Here is a 12431-nt window from a genome sequence, read left to right as displayed (position 1 = left end):
GGGGCTGCACGCACGTGCTTTTCATGTCAAGTCCTCATGTGCGCGTGTGTACAGCAATGCTCTGGAACTCGCAGCGGGACACCGCGGCTCAGCGTGCGCTGTGTGCTATGACGGTATAGGGCGGGAGAACGATGCGCAAGAAGACGACGACGACGACGACGACGGACAACCCGTCACTCGACCGTCGGTGCTTCTCTACGCCAGAGCGCCAGGCGGCACACCGGCATTTCCTCTTTGGGCATATCTCGATACCTTGCGCGTTGGCAGGGTTTGGCCGGCCGGCCGAAAACCTTGCGTCGCCAGGCCGAGAAAGACGTTGGAGGCTTACCACAGTAAGTTAGTGGGTGGTTTCGACGAGATATACAGGGCACAGCGATGAGGGCATGTTTTCGTTGAGCGGAGAGGATGTTGACCAGCTCGTAGGTTAGCCTACCTCCGCGAGAACTCCCCATCTTCTCCTCTTCCTTCCCGCCTCATCGATGGGCACACTGGTACGGAAACGACGCCGACGACGACGACGACGACAGCACAATAACGTGTGCCCCACGCTGATAAGTTCTGCGGCTCAGGGCGGAGACAGAGTTTCGCTATGAGCTCGCTTAGAAGCGCACAAGAACACAAAGTTGGGCTTCCTCCGCTCTTTCTCAACCGCTCGTATCTACGCTTTGTGTAACGTAGGCTCCCCCCCCCCTGATTGACTTTTCCCTCTTCCTTTCTGCAACGGCAGAAGCATGTCATCATCTCACAGGCACGTCCGCCGCCGCCGCCGCCGTCCGGCTCCGCTTCCCCGAGTTGCCTTAGTTGTCTTACACTACACTACACGGGGGGAGGCGGGCCCGGCCCCGCGGATAAGACGAAAGTGTAAAATAAGGGCCATGGAGCTACGTTGGCGTCAAAACTGGTGATAACTGAGAGTAGTGTCTGCCCCTCCGCCTAGTGAATTAAGTTGTTGTTCAATGGGCTGCGGGCAATCCAGCGGGCGATGTACAACATATAGCAAGATGCGTATTGCCAATCAGATGGATACATCTACACGCATTTTACGTATGTAAGCCATGGATGCGGCAACGGTGCGAGGCTCCTTGTCGACTTATGCCGCAGGATCTATAGCTCGCCGTACCACAGTCCAAATTCTCCGGCTGGAAGCCCCCCGGCACACAGAGGCCCCAGGGGGGCAGAAGCTCAACGATGAGACGAGCTAGCTCCGCCAGTGGTGGATTGTCTCAACGTTGTCCTGTGCTTGGCATGGCTATAGTTGGCCGCGGATATTGATACAGACCCCCTCTGCGCGATCCTTCAGGCAGGCGCGCAGTTCCAGATATATGAGTAGCACATGATGATATCCTCTTCCAGGTGTCAAGAAAGGGCGGAAACGAGCACAAGCTGCAACAAGGCTGCGATACATCTGTTGCTAGCAGTGCGAATCAATGCATAACAAACAGACAACCGTCCACCTCGAGACGGACAGCGGCCGTGTAGAGAGAGCAAGTGTCAAGTGGCGACGCATCAACAGCCTGCGAGATAGAAAGATTTGCATTTGAGAAAAACTCGTATGCATACTACAATACACTATAAATCCCACTTTTCCCAAGTTTGCCTTATCTCATGCCGAGTAACAATCGGAAATAGCTTGGGCGCATGGTGGCAACCTGTAGTCCGTCTGGTCAGACCCGTCGGCCCTCTGCTTGCGTCCAGATCCACAAGTTATGCCAGTAAAACGGCTTTCAAACTCGGTCAGTTCTCTGAGCCAGCCATTCATGGTGGAGACAGCTGCCGCTGGACTTCTACGAGTTCCCAGTCACCGTAAGCATTGGGCATCATCTGATATAATGGGACCACTCCCTGTCCCTCAGCCACTCTGGGGATCTCTATGCCGTTCTAGGCCTCAGGTTCTTCCACTACAGACGGCAGGTTAGTCTTTGTGCTAAAGTGAAGGCGTGATCATCGGAAGAATAAAATCCGTGTTCGGTTGAGCGATTGCCAAGGTCGTCTAGTGTATAAGGAAATGCAGTAATAGGGCGAATCAAGGCGAATCAAGGCGAATTAACTTACTGATGGCTTCGGGTGGAGGTGGGTGGCCCTGAGCGTGTGCTTGCGCGTGCTCCTGGGCGTGCTCCTCATGGACCGTATCCTCGTAGGCGACGATCTGGAAAGCCAGCTGCTTGGCAGCGGCCTCGATCATGAGCATGTGGCGGGTCCTCTTGTCGGCGGCGCGGATGTCGGCCATGGCCCGCTCAATGGTGTACTTGACGACGGGATCCGCAGAAGCGGGGCCGGACACGTAGTTGAAGCCGCCGAGGGCAGCGGGAGGAATGGCCGGAATGTTAAACGCGCCATCTCCAATCACTGCGCCCGCGTGGGCTGCCGGATTGCGGGTCTCTGCCATGGGCTGTTAGTAAATTTTTTCCAGGGAAGAAAGCCGAGGGGGAGGCGGGGCGGGGACCATCTTACCGTGGAACGAGCAGCGCGCTCCGGACGCGTTGAACCAGCAATTCGCGCAACTCCCACACATCTGGCCGTCGACCACAACACAGGTAGTCCAGGGCCCGTGGCCCTTGTGGCAGTTCTTGCAGGGGACGGGGGCCGTCTCGCCGGCGATGTGGGCAAACAAGGCCTCGACGTTGCTGCGTCTCTGCAGGTTCAGCTGCTGCTCGGGCCGCCGCTGCTGGGCGAGGCGCATGCCGGGCTCGCGGGCCAGACGCTTGGCCAGGGCGCTCTCGACGATGACGTTCTGGTAGCCGGACTGGAGGGCGAGGCTCTCGGTGGTGTGGCCCATCTGGCCGGCGTCGTCGACCTGGCCGACCTCGCCAAAGTCCGGGTGGTCGTGGGGGTTGACCATGGGGTTCGCGCCGCTGCTGGCGAGGATGCTGGCGGCGGTGCTCAGGTCCATCTGCTGCTGCTGCTGGGCGGCCGAGTGCTGGGCGGCTGCTGCAGCGGCGGCGGCGGCGGCCTCGGGGTCGAAGTCGTTGTGGTGGTCATGCTCGTCGGGCTGGGGCTGGTGCTGGTGCTGGTGATGGTGCTGCTGGTGCTGCTGGTGCTGGTGCTGCTGGTCGACGTCGGCGTGGTCCTGGTCGTGGTTCTGGTCCGGGTCATGCTCGTGCTCGTGCTCGTGGTCGGGCTCCGGGTCGTGGTCGAGGTCCTGCTCGAGGCTGGGGTCCTGGTTGGGGACCGTGTCCTGGCCGGCGCGTCGGCCGGGGCGGCGAGGGGTTGCGGCGGGTTTGGTCACCTTGGACGGGCGGCCTCGCGGCGGCTGGATGATGCCTCCTCTGCCTGTCATGGCGATTTCCAATGAGGTCGTCGTCGGCTGCCTGGCAGTTGGATGGGGATGCGTTGGAACTGATGAGAAGAAGCAGCTGTCGGCAGCTGCTCGAGGACGAGTTGTGCGAGGTTTTTTTCCTGCCTCGACGAATTCCGGATGGTTGGCGACTGGGGGAGCCAGCCACTGGGCCGCTGGGCCACTGGGCCACTGAGCTCGGGCTTACCTAAGCCACCGAGACCCACACCCACCAGAACTTCCCCTAACGAGGCGCTAAACCCTGTTTGCATTTGTACATAGTAGAGCAATCCATCCACTGAGACGCACGAACAGCAAACCAGCAGGGGGTTACCTCAGCTCTATCCTAGGTATACTGACAGAGCCCCGTGTAAAATGGTGTCTATCATACGTTACTGGTATGTACATAGGTTGTCCTGTAGACAGCATTGTGCCGATGCTCACCGACCAGTACTATTCACTTATGCAAACTACTGCCTTCCTGAGGTTATCCAACCAGATCACGGGGCCGGTTTTCCATAGCTTGGGAGTTTCCACTTCACCAGTATATACAAGTTGCTCATTACACAAGTCCACCTGCCCTTGTCCCTACGTTCCCACCCTATGCCACTCAGCCAGACTATAGAACAAGTCAACGGCCGCCCCGACTCAGATGCAGTTGCAATGGGGAGAGTTTCTCCAATGCCTCCAGAAGCGCGAAGCATCTCGCATATTGGGCCTCAAACACAACGGCCGGTTGAACGGCTGTCTTGATTTACGCCGACAGCGGCCCACTCGAGCGGACGATGTTTGGGATTCACCACATTGACATCAGAAGTATCTTTAATCTACCTTCGCTAAAGAGACCATTAAGAGTAGGCTTTTTAAATTGCCTTGGTTTTTTTTTTTTTTAATAAAAGAAATAACTAGACCGTTAAATAATAAACGGGAAAATTAAATAATCTTTATAATGAAATGTACTTTAAAAGATTTATAAATTTTCATTATAAATGTTTTATTATAATAATCCATTTTATTATGTAATATATACATCAGTCGAAGTTTTCCAACCTCGTTCAGTTCAAGTGTGTATAACCTATCCAGGGGCTTCTTGTTCGACTCGGATGGGGTGCGTCTCTGTCCAAGCCGCCCCCAAAGCCGTCCACTCTGGCCCCCCAGAAATCTCCAATGTCGCCTCCTTAAGCTCAACTGCTCCGTGACAACGTCGACTTGTGACAGCTCTATCTCCCTCCACAAGAACAAAGAACAAGGCAGTTCGGTCTCGACCATGTACATCAGTCAGAGAGATAGCAGCAAAACTATTCCTATATAAGAGCACCCCTCGTCGCCACCTCCGAGTTGGGCCAGAGAAAATGAGGAAGATGCTTGTGAACATCAACCGTACCAACAAATGCGGTCCATAGCCTCATGTGGGTGGTGAGAGGTGATTGCACCAGTACATAGTTTGACGGCCATGTCTCTGGTCATTCTTCTCAGGGTCAACAACACGCCTCTATCAGCTTGGAAGCTGCCTATCCAACCGAACCCGCTGATATCTATCTGCACGACCGCCGCCAAGACGGCCATGATGATTCCAATCATATCGTCTTAAGCCAGCTCAAGTGGCGCTACTACGTGCGCCGGCCCCAGCCCCTGAGCCGCCTGCAGGTATTCGACGATGCTAGCCGGGGCCCGTGGGGAGCCTTCGTCATGTTCTTCAATGGGCTTTGTTGATCGCCAATGTCCAGATCGACATTTCATCCTCCACTCCTACTTGATGAATGCAATATCCGGACAGGTGCTGCAGCCTTCCCTGAGATGCGAGGCGGACATGTGCCGGTGGACGGTTTCGAATCACTTGCAATCTGCAGCACCTTCTCCAATGTCACAGGGACGACGACGACGAAGAACTGTACCGACGGTCTTGCGCCGCGGGCCGGCCGCGCATACTCCTTCCCCGGGGCGGCAAGCCATGGAGTTCCACCGACCAGCCCACGCCGCCGAGTTTTCTCCCAACGGCGCGCTGTTCCGGTCAGAGGGGGAGGCCCGGTCAGACACCTCGCCCCAGACCTGGCAACTCAAGATTGTACGACGCATACAAGACAGTACAAACAACGGCGGGGTGTACACCGACCCGCAGAGCTTCGTCACAGACTGGCACTGCTGCATCCAGAACTATCGCCATTATGAGGCTATGCTCGAATATACGGGATCCTATACTGGATCATTACAACGCAATGAGTGACGTTTGACTACCGGAAGTGCAATACGTACAAAATAAATAAATCTGTATCTGCCAAACTCTGCTCATTCCCCGTGTAATTAAAATTGCCACTTTAACAATTCATACCTGTATGTAGGTTACTAATGGACTCCCCGAGACATTCTCTGAGACTGAGTAACTCATGTCACAGAGTGGCATTCATCATCTACACAGAACGAACTGCTCACGTTTTACAACACATACAACTGATCACCTATTCGCATGGTGTTAGGTTCGAAGGCATATCGGTAGGCCAAACGGCACGCTATCATGATGATGGGGGCAACTGTATATACAACTAATAATCACCAAACAGCTTTCTGACATGGGTGGCTCTTGACGTGATCTATTAGGGGGGATTTATTTTTTATTTCGTGAAGTGGTCTCAGATTCGGGGTTGCGTGTAGTGTAAGATGGTGGGCGGGCCGGGTGGCTATTCCACCGAATCATGCCGGTCTATCACTTCTTCTCTCAGCCGAGAAGGATAGCCCTTGCCCGGAATTCTAATGTTGTGGCTATTGGGGATGTGTAATCTTGGGGGTGGTGCAGCAAAATCACGTCTGCGCCGGCCAAAAATAATGCGTCGTGCTCTCCCCGTGGTACACCTTGCGTGTGTGTATGAGTGAGAGAGAGAGGTAGAGTAGGAGTCCACCTTCATTTCCTATTCCATCTGCATGCCACCTGCGCGTAAAGTCTCTTTATGACTCCGTGGCGGGCTCGGCGGTCTCGCTCTCAGCAGCAGTGAAGAGGGCCTCGTTGTCCTTCTGTGCCTGCAGGAAGGCGTCCTTGAACAGGTTGGCGTTTTCCGAGTTGGCGAAACGGATGGCCAGGGTGACGGCCTCGGCCTCACCCTCGCTCACGTCGGCGGCGGCGTTCCACACCCAGGACCGGTCGCTGCCAACGTTGGGAGACAGCTTCATGTCGGGGACGACTGGAAGGAAAGGGGAAGTCAGTCTTGAGATCTCTTGCTGGTTGGTGGACGCGAGTCTGGCTCTCTGGAGGAGGCGTGTGGGCAGGCGGATGAATACGTACTGTAGTGGTTGGCGCAGACCTTGAGGGTCTTGTCACGGCGCATGACCAGACGGGTCTTGCCGTTCTCCTTGTGCTTCAGCAGGCGCACGTCGCCGGTGCCGCGCTCCTTCCACTCGCTGGTGTCCTTGACGAACTTGAAGAGCTTGGCGCGCATCTTGAACATCTGCTCCTCGGACTCCTCGTTGGTCTTGGTCTCGACCTTCTCGGTCAACTTGACGACGGGCTCGAAGTGGACGTCCTCGGACTCGGGGGCCTCCTCCTGTGGGCGGGCGCAAAACGTCAGAATACACGCCTGACAGGGAGATGTGAAGGAAGTCTTTCTCTTCCTTCTCGTTCATCCAGCTCGAAGGGGGAACGGGGACGGGTGCGGGGACAAGAATCTTACCTCGTTGGCGGCAGCGGCATCGCGCTGGGCCTTGGCGCTTCCCGAGTTGTCGCCACGGTCCTCCTCCTCTTCCTTCTTCTCCTTCTTGGCGCCGCCGCCGAACATGGAGAAGACGGAGGACGAGGTGACGGGGGCCTTGGCCTCCTCGGTGGTGGCGGCCTCAGTGGTGGCGGCGGCGGCGGGAGCAGCCTCCTCGGGCTTGGTCTCCTCGACCTTGGGCTCGGTGTTGTCGGTAGAGCTCATGGTGGCGGGCGGTGGGACGTAAAAATGACGGTGACGTGAGTGTGGATATTGGGTCGGCTGCTGTGGTAAGGGGAACAAACGAGGCACATGTCAGCGGGCTAGGTTCGGGACGTTGTGTAGGTATGGCATGGCGAGGCAAGCCCAGACGGGATCCCTGGGAGAGGCGGGGGCGGGGTGGTGGTTGTTTTCTTTTCTGTTGACAAGGGCGGGCGCGCGGGACGGGGAGGGGAGCGAAGGGAAGGTGGGTGAACAGGCGGTGCGTGCATTTCACTTACCTTGGCGGAAACAGACTGTGAAGCTCAAAGTGCAAGCTACGATGGGTTCGCAAAGTCAAAGGCGTCTTGGGTCTGGGAACTGAGGCAGTGGGAAAATTATGCAGTTCAGTTGTTGTCGCCGGTGCAAACAAATGTCGAATGGAGGGGGGACAGGCAGGCCGGTCTGAAATTGCGGGCAGCGGGCGGCGCACTGCCTGTCGTTTTAGTTAGTTGGGTTTTTTAGCCCCTCCTCTCCCTTTTCGGGGCATGGGACAAGGGGAGACATCGAATGGCACATGGGACACACATGCAGCCAGCAGCCACGCCAGCAGCCACACACACGTCGAACAGGCCAGCCCCGAGGGGCACACACACACACACACAGCGAGACGCCAGGCATTGAATGCGACAGCACCTTTGCAGCCCAGTCTATTCTTGCAGCAAGTTCCCACCCTGGGCCCTCCTGCCTGTGTCAATAGTCACAGCGAAAGCCAGTATCATAGAGGAAGAAAAAAGACACTAAAAAAATTTTTTTTTTTTTTAAAAAAAAATTATATATATCTACGATTACAGTTGGCACGTACGGCGATGTGCTCTTGGGAGGTCTGCCAGGTGACCCATCTCGTTAGCTACGGGTCAGAATCCCATCCGTCTTTCGTTGCCCAGATAGCTACCCAAGCTAGGTAACCCGTGAGGTTTAGGTACCCTTCGGGCAGCGCTAGGCAGTTCATCGTTCGTCAGCGGGAACGTCAGTACTGTATGTACTTCCAAAGGTTGCACTGACAATCTTCAGCCACTGCAGACCGGGGCTTCTCTTTGCTGTGTAGATTTTTTTTTCAGGGTTCTTGGTCTGTGCCCTGCACTTCCTCGTGGTAACTCATGTTTACTCAAGATGACCCTTTGCCCGTAGCAGCCAATCAGAAGAGACAATGGCCGTAGTTTGCCACCAACTCTTGGCACTAGTTGGACCCTCTCAGGAGCCAATAGTGCTCTACAATCGTAAAGAGTCTAAGTGGGTGCGGTGGACATCGTGGGACGCACCCTGCTTGCACTGTCTGCCTTGGAACTAATACTATAAGAGCGCAGCGCTGGTAGCGATGTTATGTAGGCAGGTGCGGTTTGCTGTAGCCGGGTCTGTGTGCAGAGGCACCTCGCATGTATGCAACGAAGTATAGATATGGAGAGAGGTGTGTATATGCTGTCCGTATTCCGTTGCTCCAGCGACTGCTGTTCCTAGCTAGCAACTCCAACTACATGCGTGTAATGAGACAGAGCCTATGCCTTAGTCTTCCTCCTTGCGCTAGGCGCTCCGTCACATCTACTATCCGCCATGACAGGCTATGCCATGCCATCCAGGCCCTCTACAGCCACGGCCGCCATCTCCGGCCGGGCACGAGTCCTTGCTGGCCGACTTACACAAAGCAAACGAAGGCTGCTAAAGCAATACATCCGAGAACGCCAATCCCTGAATTCCCATCCCTGGCCGACCATGTGGTATAAGTGCGTGCGTGTCAAAGTACTCCCACAAACCCTAGAATCCACCCTCGCCGGCCCTCCAGAACGATCGTCGGCCCTCGCGCTTCCCCTTCCTCCGTCGGGCGTGCACCTCCTCCCTGACACGCTCCGCCCTCGCCCGGCTCGCCTGGGCCGCCTCCGCCTGCTTCTGCTCGTAGTATGGCCCCGCAGCGGCCAGGTATTGCTCGTATTCCGCTGTCCGTCCTCGGACCTTGAGCCACCAGAGCTTGGAACTCAGCTGGCCCCGGAGGAGGCCCAACGCCACATCATCACGCACGTCTTGCGCCGTCCGGAGAAGCTCCGTCTCGGCCTGCCGCATCCGCTCCTCCGTGAAGGCTTTCTTGAACTGGTCCGAGATCTGCGAAGACAGGCTCAAGGCGTTGCTGCTGGCCTCTCGTAGGCCGTGCATAATAGAATCAGGAACCGAGGCTTGCTTCGCCATCATGTCAAAGGCCGGAATGCACGTCTCCTCAACCCATGCCGTTGTACCGTTGACGGTGTCGACCACGGTCTGCGCGAAACCCTTCATGAGTTGCTTGCCAGCATCGAACGCATCCCCAATCATGAATCTGCCAAAGTTGACCTGGAAGGTCTCGTTGATCTTTGGCTTGCGGGTTGTGGCAAGCGACACGTCGAGAATGCCATGGGCCTCTGCTAGGGGCACCTCGATGACGAATCCTTCCTCTACCGACGTGATCTTGGTGGATTCGGAGGGTATATCCGCTAGCCCACGGCTGACAGAGATCATGACTGCCTGCTTTGCGAGCCATGAGGCCTTGAACTGTTCAGGGACCCTGAGTAAGATTTCGTTCCGACCTACGGTGTCGGCGGAACAAAGCTTCTTTTTCATGACGAGGTCAGCGTGGGAAGGGATATTAGCCAAACCCCTCGAGGAGCTGGTTGTCTGCAAGGCATGGGACTGAATCCTTGTAGCCGTGACGGTTGATGTCACCGTAGAAGTTGAAACAACAAAATCAACGGTGGATGACGTCGACACGGACGACACGGACGCCACAGGAACGGTAGATAGCATCTTGCTCTGGCTTGTCGTCCCATCACTTAGCAGTATCGAGTGCACAAGAGAATAGCTTATGACGAGCGTGGCAACCCACAGAGCCCGCATCTGTAGAGTTCTGTCATGCCTGCAGCGCGTAGACATCTCTTTGCAGATGCGCCAGAACGATTTGCCCTCGGCGGAAGTATCCGCCTTGGAGTGTTCGTGTGTAGTCTCGGTAACTTTCCTCGGTCGCTTGATAGTCTCCGAGTTGGGATTGACAAGATGCTCGTAGGACGAGCGTGCTTGCTGCAACGTGTGGCCTGTGTGGTCGTCCTGACCCGAGAGGGATGCCTGCCGCGATAAATGGGGAGAGCCAGATGTGAACAACTCCGTGGGATGTTCAAGACTTCGCTCCGAGTATGTCATATCATTCTCATGGTCCTCTCCGTCGCTCTGAGCGGCGTTGTGCTCGGTGAACTCGGCTGTATGCTCCATGGCAAACTCCTCGTGGTTGTCGTCCTCCTCCTCGTCGGAGGAGTCTGAGTCTACGTCATTGGTATAGGCATCGGTGCCGGTGTCGGTGTCAGCAAGACTCTGGACGTCGTCTCCGGGCTCGGAGGCCTGGGTGTCGTAGGCCTCGGCCGACTCGGACTGGCTCTCGCCGTCGGTACCGATCACCTCGTAGCCATCGGTGATGCTGGCATCCAGCGGAGCATCGTCGGGGAAGTTCATGGCACGCATGATGTCTGGTTGGCTCGACGACACCCAGTTGGTGAGCTGCCTATTCCCAGCCGGGCGGGGAAATCGAAGAGATGGGACCGAGTTGGAGGTCGTGGCACTCCGGGTAGTAGGTGGCGGAGGTGCGCGGCGGTGGTGGTGGCTGCTGGCGTTGTTGGACGGCGAGCTGGCCGTTGCCTGTGTTGAGACAGCTTTGGGTATATCGACGGGAGGAGCAGTTGGCTCAGGTTGTTCCATAACGTGGTGAGAGGAGGCCTTTCCGCGAGGTCACGTCATGCCTCGAGTTTACCGCAAAGACTTGGGTAAAACCGAGGATGACAAGATGCGAGGAGGCTGAGGACAGACAGGAGGCAGGCAGACACACAGGCAGGGCGAGGCAGGTCAAGTCTGCGAATGCGGGGCAGCTATAAGAGGGAGGCGTGTCACCGGTCCCCAAAAGCCGGCGGGCGAAGGAGAGGGATGGACGAGAGGTCCGAGGTCAGAAGTGAGGTGAGGTGAGACGAGGCGAGGCGAGGTCCGTCAAGGCAACGCCTGGAAGCCGGTGGGCTGTTCTGGGGGGTGTTGTGCGTTGTTCAAGGTGAGAGTGTGTGCAATGTACTGGAAGAAAGCCCTTGGATATCTGCTTCCTGAGGGATTCCAGGTCAAAGAGAAGGTATCGAAGATTAAGTTCGGTTGCCCGTTCCCCAAGGTTCATGCTCAAAGTCCTGCCTGGGCTGGGTGCCTACGGCGACGTCAAGCTGCCTCGCCCTGCCCACTTACACCCAGACCCCCAGACCCCAGACCTCAGCACAGCACAGCACAGCGCAGCGCACCACGGCGGCTGATAAGTGCCCATCAAGCCATGGATAAGCAATGGAGGGGCCGCCTTGAGGGGCACGAGGGGGTGGGTCGCCCAGGCAGTGGACAGCGGCCAGGCTGGCTAGCAGGGTGTCTGACCAGTCTGGGGGCGCCGCTGCTTCCTGCTAATCCCGTGCTACTGCGACGCGGGGCCCGTTCGTCTTAGATAAGAAGACATATCTATGATACCGTACTGTATGGATGTATATCCACTGACCGACTTGATGAGGAGGAGGAGCATCGCATCTGCCCTTGTCGACGCATCTCTCTAGATAAAATGAGCCAACGGCGGCTGTCCCAAGAATTTCCTGCAATTCTCCACTGAAGTCCGAGGTGGCAGGTCCCGTTGAAACTCGGGTCGGATTCGTGGACAGTTCAGAGAGGTATGCAACAGGCCACCCCACCGTGGAAGGCGCCCAGGGTTTACCGAATAGGCAATCTTGAGGCAGGTTCATTGTGTGATATGACGCCTGGCAGGCCGCACTTTTAGTGCTGGCTGATGCCAACATGGGTATCCAACTGGGAGAAAGGAATGGGAATGCCACCCACGAGGTGGGGTGGCTTGCAGCCGCGGATAATGACTGAAACCGCATTTCCACAGTACAACATCGAGCGCATGTATACGCGACGAGTTGCCGTGACTCTTATACATTTTGAAAGACTTACGCAGTTCGTGCATTTTCACCGGAAGTTGAGCCACAGCCGCGTCCTTCCACGGCTTCCTGTTCCTAATCTCGAGTTGTCAATCACGGCTCTATCCATCTATCTACCTATCTGCCCGCGATGGAGGGGTGGGACCACCCCTGGTCTGTATAAAGTGATTCTTGGGCTCACCTGCACGATTGTCACGCGTCCATTTCGGGCGCCCATTAAACTGCGGGGTCCGCGCGTTGACAGAGAGGCACGGCGCTAAA

The 12431-nt window shown here is 56.4% G+C and overlaps 4 protein-coding genes across 4 annotated transcripts; 1 reads left to right on the top strand and 3 right to left on the bottom strand.

Annotated features, from left to right (window-relative positions):
• Nucleotides 1–1878: 1878 nt before the first annotated feature.
• JN550_006574 (uncharacterized protein) lies at nucleotides 1879–2890 on the bottom strand (the record flags this gene model as incomplete). The annotated part of the gene is made up of 3 exons (XM_049318328.1): nucleotides 1879–1898; nucleotides 2053–2379; nucleotides 2452–2890. The coding sequence occupies 3 exons, from the start codon at nucleotides 2888–2890 to the stop codon at nucleotides 1879–1881; spliced, it is 786 nt and encodes a 261-aa protein (XP_049171462.1).
• Nucleotides 2891–5225: 2335 nt separating this feature from the next.
• On the top strand, nucleotides 5226–5498 carry JN550_006573 (uncharacterized protein; the record flags this gene model as incomplete). The annotated part of the gene is made up of 1 exon (XM_049318327.1): nucleotides 5226–5498. The coding sequence occupies one exon, from the start codon at nucleotides 5226–5228 to the stop codon at nucleotides 5496–5498; it is 273 nt and encodes a 90-aa protein (XP_049171461.1).
• Nucleotides 5499–6214: 716 nt separating this feature from the next.
• Nucleotides 6215–7176, bottom strand: JN550_006572 (uncharacterized protein; the record flags this gene model as incomplete). Its single annotated transcript, XM_049318326.1, has 3 exons — nucleotides 6215–6447; nucleotides 6549–6840; nucleotides 6934–7176. The coding sequence occupies 3 exons, from the start codon at nucleotides 7174–7176 to the stop codon at nucleotides 6215–6217; spliced, it is 768 nt and encodes a 255-aa protein (XP_049171460.1).
• A 1785-nt stretch (nucleotides 7177–8961) lies between these two features.
• On the bottom strand, nucleotides 8962–10683 carry JN550_006571 (uncharacterized protein; the record flags this gene model as incomplete). The annotated part of the gene is made up of 1 exon (XM_049318325.1): nucleotides 8962–10683. One exon carries the CDS (start codon nucleotides 10681–10683, stop codon nucleotides 8962–8964), a length of 1722 nt encoding a protein of 573 aa, XP_049171459.1.
• Between the last annotated feature and the right edge of the window lie 1748 nt (nucleotides 10684–12431).

Source organism: Neoarthrinium moseri (assembly GCF_022829205.1).
Source record: "Neoarthrinium moseri strain CBS 164.80 chromosome Unknown scaffold23_Wmoseri_CBS_16480, whole genome shotgun sequence".
NCBI lineage: Eukaryota > Fungi > Ascomycota > Sordariomycetes > Amphisphaeriales > Apiosporaceae > Neoarthrinium > Neoarthrinium moseri.
Note: the sequence above shows the minus strand (reverse complement) of the source record. Positions and strands in the feature narration are given on the sequence as shown.